We start from the raw sequence: 5,450 nt of genomic DNA, 5'->3' as shown, positions 1-5,450 counted from the left end.
CCGCCTGACAGGAGGGGAACAAACACCTACTGCTTGGACTGCCTGCTAGGCTCAGGTGCCACCAGCCCCGGGCAGTGCGGGCGCCGCCACCCTCCCTCAGGGTGCAGCGCCTGTGGCCCCCGGGAGAAGAGCGCAGGCCAGGGCAGCAGGGCGCCTGCTGAGGAGGGAGAGGGAGGCCTCAGGGAGCAGGACAAAGGATAAACGGCGCGAGTGCAGAACCAGTTATTTCTCGACTTTGTAAAGACTGGGTCAGTCAAGAACCGTTTTCTAGATTCCAAACACAAATAAAGTATTTTTCTTGGCGTCTGATAACATTGTGTTCTGGCTGTAAAATCTAAGGATGTGTTTGCTATTGCAACATTATTTTTAATGAGCTGTTATTGGCCTGTCCCGCAGTCAGTATTGCCAACAGTAAAAGGCATCACTATGTTTGCAGGTAACACAAGGAACAACATATTTTGACCCCGAATTTCTGTTTATTTTTCATTTATGACACATGCCCTCGTTTTTATTCCAAACCAGAGGGAAATAAAGAGAGATCTATCTTCACTGAGGTCCAGGCTAAAATTTTGCCATAAATACTCATGCTAGTTTATTTAGGGCAGTTTCCCCATCAATAGGAAACAATACTGGACATTTCAGCTATAGTAGAATCAATTGTGTCGATTGGGTTTGAAGAACCTCGCAAAGCCCTGGGAGAGGGACTGGGAGCCGGTGCAGGCGCTCCCCAGCGGACGCGCCCTGCCTGGCGCTCTGACCAATCCTTGCCCTCTCCGGGCTCCTCGTCTCCCCCTTCGTTTCCCCAGCTCCAAACGCATCCTGCCAGGCGTTGGGCAGGCGGACCCTGTGCCCTCAGGCGGGGGGCCGGGGCGCTGGCGAGGGGCGCCCGAGCACCGGCTTCAGCCAGGCAGACCCGTGCTTCCCAGCAGCTCCCCGCGCGCAGCACCTCGGCAGGCCGCCCGCCACGAGCCCGGTGGCCCGGCACCCAGCAGGCGCGTGGGAACAGTTAGCGGTGCGCTTCCGGGCGGTGGCGGGGACGGGAACCGGGACGGGGACCTAGAGAGGCCGCCCGTGCGGTGTTGGGCGCCGGTGCGCAGAACAGGGCCCGGCCGGGAGCAGAAAAGGTCTTTCGGTTGCCGCTGCCTCAGTCGGAAGGTCTGTTCCCTGGCACTGGACACGCCAGGGCCGCGCCCGCGCCGCCCGGAGGCTGCCGTTCCTCGAGGACCAAGGAGGCTGCCCTGTCCATAGAGCTGCTTGGCCTCCGCCGACTGCCCTCTCGCGGCTCGGCCTCTCCCAGCCGGACTTCGCGATCCGCCCGTGGCCCCAGCTGAGGTCTAAGTTCACTCCCCCCTCCACGCCCCCTGCCGCCCCCCGGGAGCCCCGCATGCCCCGGGCCGCTGCTCAGAGCCCGCGGACGCCCTGCCCTGAAGCTCGCGGCTTCCGAGGAACCGAGTCCCGGGAGCAGAACGCCGCGCTGCGGCCCCGCGGTGGGAAGCGCCGGCCGTGCCAGCGCTCGGCCGCCGCTCCGCTCAGCTTCGCCACCTCGATAAGCCCGGGTTCTCGCCCCTTCGCCCCTCCTTCTTCCCCACTCGCAGGGTGCTTCAGGCCGCCTAAGGTACCGGGGAGAGCACGGCCGCGGACAAAGCCGCCTTTGTCTCCGCCGCCTTCTGGATCCGGAGGCCGCACGTCCCGGGCGGACTCGGCGAGCGCGGAGGCGGCGGCGCGCCGGGCAACAGCGAGTTTCCGAGACGCCTGCCCAGGGAAACCCTTCAAGTTACACACGCTGGCAACACGACACGCTTCTTTTTCTTTTTTTAATTAGTTCAGGTTCACCACAACATTAAGTGTAACAATATTTTGTTTCTTTTTTCTCTTTTTCTTAAAAAGGGACTGAACCCGGGCAGAGGTGAAGAGTTGAGGGGAGCGGGGGCAAACTATCCCAGAACAACAGGTGTAGCTGACAGGGCAAAAAAAAAACCAACAAAAAACAAAAAACAAAACAAAAAAACCACCCCCCGATGGGGTGACAGAGGAAGAAGCCCTGCGGAGCTGAGGGCAAACTTTACAAGAAATCTGTACATTTATCAAATAAGTTAAAATTCTCCTAAATTGATTGTCCTTCACTTAAAGCGCTCCAGTATCCTATCTTACTCCTTTGAGCATTGCTACCTGTCCTTGTCTCCTTCCTTCCCCCCTTTCACCTTCTTAATTTTCTCCTAAACGAATGACCGGAATTACACAGTGGGAATGTCTGCCTTTCTCCGGGGAGGGAGAGCAGGGCTCTCAGGAAATTTTGTACAATATTGCACAGGTCAGAGGTACAACTGTTACTGCAGAACAAAAAGGTACAGGGCCAGGAAAAGAGGGTTTTTTCTAAATATTGAAATTACTCTCTCAAGGCAGAGGGCAATGTAATCATAATAATATTAATAATAATTTACCGATGAAGGAAATCCCAAAAATAAATGTCACTAATAAATAAGACCACTGACACCGGGCCAAAGGTGGAGCTGCTTCAATAATCAGAAGTCTGGTTTTTGGCTGTCTTGTCTTTTCCCTTTAAACAATTAGAGAATTCTTCAGCCGCAAAGCAGAACAGAGGAAGAGGTCAATACCAACAGACCTCTGCCGAGAGAAACGCGGCCTGAGTCGGAGGTGCCTACAAGAGGCTGCTCAGGTTTTGAAAATCGGAGTGGATAACCGATTCGGGGTGGAGAGGAAGAACCACACCCAGGGATCTGGAAATAAATGTACTACAATGTAAATTCATTCTCTCTCTCTCTCCCCCGCCCCTTCTGAAAATAGTTCTATAGGAACTGAATAAACTAGAGGGGTTCAGGTTTTTGAGCTTATTTTCCTTCTATAAAAATAAAACCAAAAAGCCACAGCGTAATGCACACTGGGGGAGAGGGTTGCTCCTATTCCAAAAGCTTTCGGTCGAAATAATCGACCCTGGAATTGAATCATTTTTCCTGCTCTCTTAATATTAACCAAAACTAAAAGTAAGAGGGGAAGCGCCTCAAATCCAAAGGGGTGAATTGCACGAAAATGCATTGCAATACTTACAAAACGCTACCAATTGGGGGAGGGGAGGCCGGGGCAGCGCACGGACGCCCCGGTTCCCGAAGGCCGCTGGACGTCTCGGCGCCCTCGGCCCGGCCCAGTCTCCTCCGGGGTCTAGGAAGGGGGCCGGGCACTCCCTCCTCCTCCCCTCTCGGGCCTCAGACGGGCCGTAGCAGCGGCACGGACGAGACCACCGGGTGCGAGTAGTAGACCGGGTGCGGGAAAGTGAGCAGCGGCTGGCTGACGGGCACCGGGGCCCCCGCGGCCGCGGCGGCCGCACCCTCAGCCGCCGAGTTCTCGTGGTAGAGGATGGGCACCCGCACAATGCGCTGCGCCGCCGCGTGGCTCAGGTTGGCCGCCTCCAGCTCGGCCGCCAGCTGCCGCTTCCACTTGTTGCGGCGGTTCTGGAACCAGATCTTGACCTGCGTCTCCGTGAGGTGCAGCGAGGCGGCCAGGCCCGCGCGCTCCGAGCTGCTCAGGTAGCGCTTCATGTCGAAGGTGGACTCCAGCTGGAAGACCTGGCTCCGCGAGAAGACCGTGCGCGTCTTCTTCTTGCGACAGGCAGGCTTCTTCTCAGGGCTCTCGGCGCCCTTCTTCCAGTCCTCGGCGCCCGCCGCCGCCGCCGCCGCCGCTCCTACGCCCGCCCCGGCCGGGCCAGGCGCCGCCTCGCCCTCCTTCTTGCCTTCCTCCGAGTCGCTCTCCTCTAGAATGATCTCGTCGGGGCTCTTGGAGTCCAGCTCCTTGTGATCGGGGTCGGCCTTGAGCAATGGCTCGGGGGAGTCGCGGTCAGTGCCGGAGGCGGGGGAGGAGTCTCGCAGGAGGGTCTTCTCCGGTGCTGCGGAGAGACAGACAGACGGATGCACGCACACGCACACCAACACAGCGGTCAGCAAGGCCCGCGCCTGGGGGCCGCCGGCTCAACCAGCGCCCCCTCTGGATCCCAAGCCTCAAGGCTCCACCGTTCCCGTCGGCCTTCTCCTGCCTGGCTGAGCCAGAATAAGGGGCGCGCGCCTGGGATTCCCCTCCTCCCGAGGATAGGCGACAGTGTCCCCTGTATTGTGGCAGAGTGACCGCTTCCTTCCCCAGCATCCCCACCAGGGGCCCACGAAGAGATTCACCCCTGTCTTGGGACTGCCTGAGTCACCCCCTCAGTCCAGGCCAAGTCCCCAGTCCCAACCTCCAGAAGCCTCTCCATTCATGCCCGAGGCCACTTTCCCCGGGAAGTGCCGCGCTCCGGGCTCCAACGCCACTTTTCTCACCAAGTGGGATTGGATTCCCAGGCAGGGCAACCGAGTGTGCGGCTGGGAGACTGCAACCCAGGGACCGGAGGAAGTTTTGACCAAACAGAGGGGTGGAGGGTATGGGGGTCCCAGGGCTGCGGTGGGACTCGGCGCGGGGCAGGGATGGGACAGGCGTGCAGGGAAGACAACGAAAGTTCAAAGAGTGGTCGGTACCTTCAGGTCGCGGGAGGTGGCCACCGGCGGGGGTCAGGGTGTAGGGGTACCACCAGGCCGGGGAGCGCTCCAGGTAGTGCGCGGGCAGGGCAAACCTCTGCGCCGGGATCTCAAAGCGGGGGAAAGCCAAGTCGCCCACCTGCGAGAGCGCGAAGCCTGCGGCGCCCTCCAGGGCCCCTTTGGCCGCAGCGGCGGCGGCGGCGGCAGCGGCGGCGGCCGAGGCCGGAGCGAAGAGCGTCCGTGGGGGTGGCTGCGGCTTAGGGGGCGGCCGGTGGTGGTCTCCGTTGAGCAGGTTCTTGATGGAGAACGGGGACTCCTTGGGCGCGGGAGGCGGGGGCGGCGGCGGCGGGGGCTGCGCACTAGCCGTGCCGGGGGCGTCCGGCCCGGGCTCTGGCATGGTCCCCTCTCCTCCGGGTCCCCGCGAGGGAGGGAGAAGGACAGGCGGGCGGCCGGGCGGGCAGGTGGGCAGCCGGAAATCAGACCATAAACGGAACTCAACTGCGGGGCGCAAAGCCGAGGGCCGCCCCGGGCGCAAATCCAGCGGCGCGAGGGCGGGGTGAAGACCCGGTCGGGAGGGCTCGCATGGGGAGGGGTGCTGAGGGGCGGGGAGCGGCCCTGTCGCGGCACCGAGGGAGCGAGGCGGCTCGGCGGCGGCTACAGCTCCCGGGGAGGAGGCGGCAAGAGCAGTCCCCGGCTCGGGGCTGCGTCAATCCGGCGCCGGATGCTAATGATGAAATCAAAATGTCATCCAAGTTAAATGCAGGGAGTATACGGCGATTGGGCGCGTACAATGGCAAATGGGATTAGGCAGGCGAAGGCACAGCCGAGCCCGGGCCCCGCAGCCGCCTCCGCCACCGCCCCCTCCTTGCCTTTCCTAGGATTTTGGCGCTTTGGCTTCGGGCTATAAGAGCCCGCCTGTTATTGGCTTTATAT

The 5,450-nt window shown here is 60.8% G+C and overlaps 1 protein-coding gene across 1 annotated transcript; it reads right to left on the bottom strand.

The window, feature by feature from the left end:
- Positions 1 to 3,221: 3,221 nt before the first annotated feature.
- HMX3 (H6 family homeobox 3) lies at positions 3,222 to 4,914 on the bottom strand. Its single transcript, XM_054581780.1, has 2 exons — positions 4,518 to 4,914; positions 3,222 to 3,898 (listed from the first exon to the last, which is right to left on the bottom strand). The coding sequence occupies exons 1-2, from the start codon at positions 4,912 to 4,914 to the stop codon at positions 3,222 to 3,224; spliced, it is 1,074 nt and encodes a 357-aa protein (XP_054437755.1).
- Positions 4,915 to 5,450: the final 536 nt, after the last annotated feature.

This window comes from Pteronotus mesoamericanus, unplaced genomic scaffold, assembly GCF_021234165.1.
Source record: "Pteronotus mesoamericanus isolate MK-2021 breed Mesoamerican mustached bat unplaced genomic scaffold, CSHL_Meso_final contig_657, whole genome shotgun sequence".
NCBI classification, from domain to species: Eukaryota; Metazoa; Chordata; class Mammalia; order Chiroptera; family Mormoopidae; genus Pteronotus; species Pteronotus mesoamericanus.
This window is presented reverse-complemented; position numbering and strand designations above follow the sequence as displayed.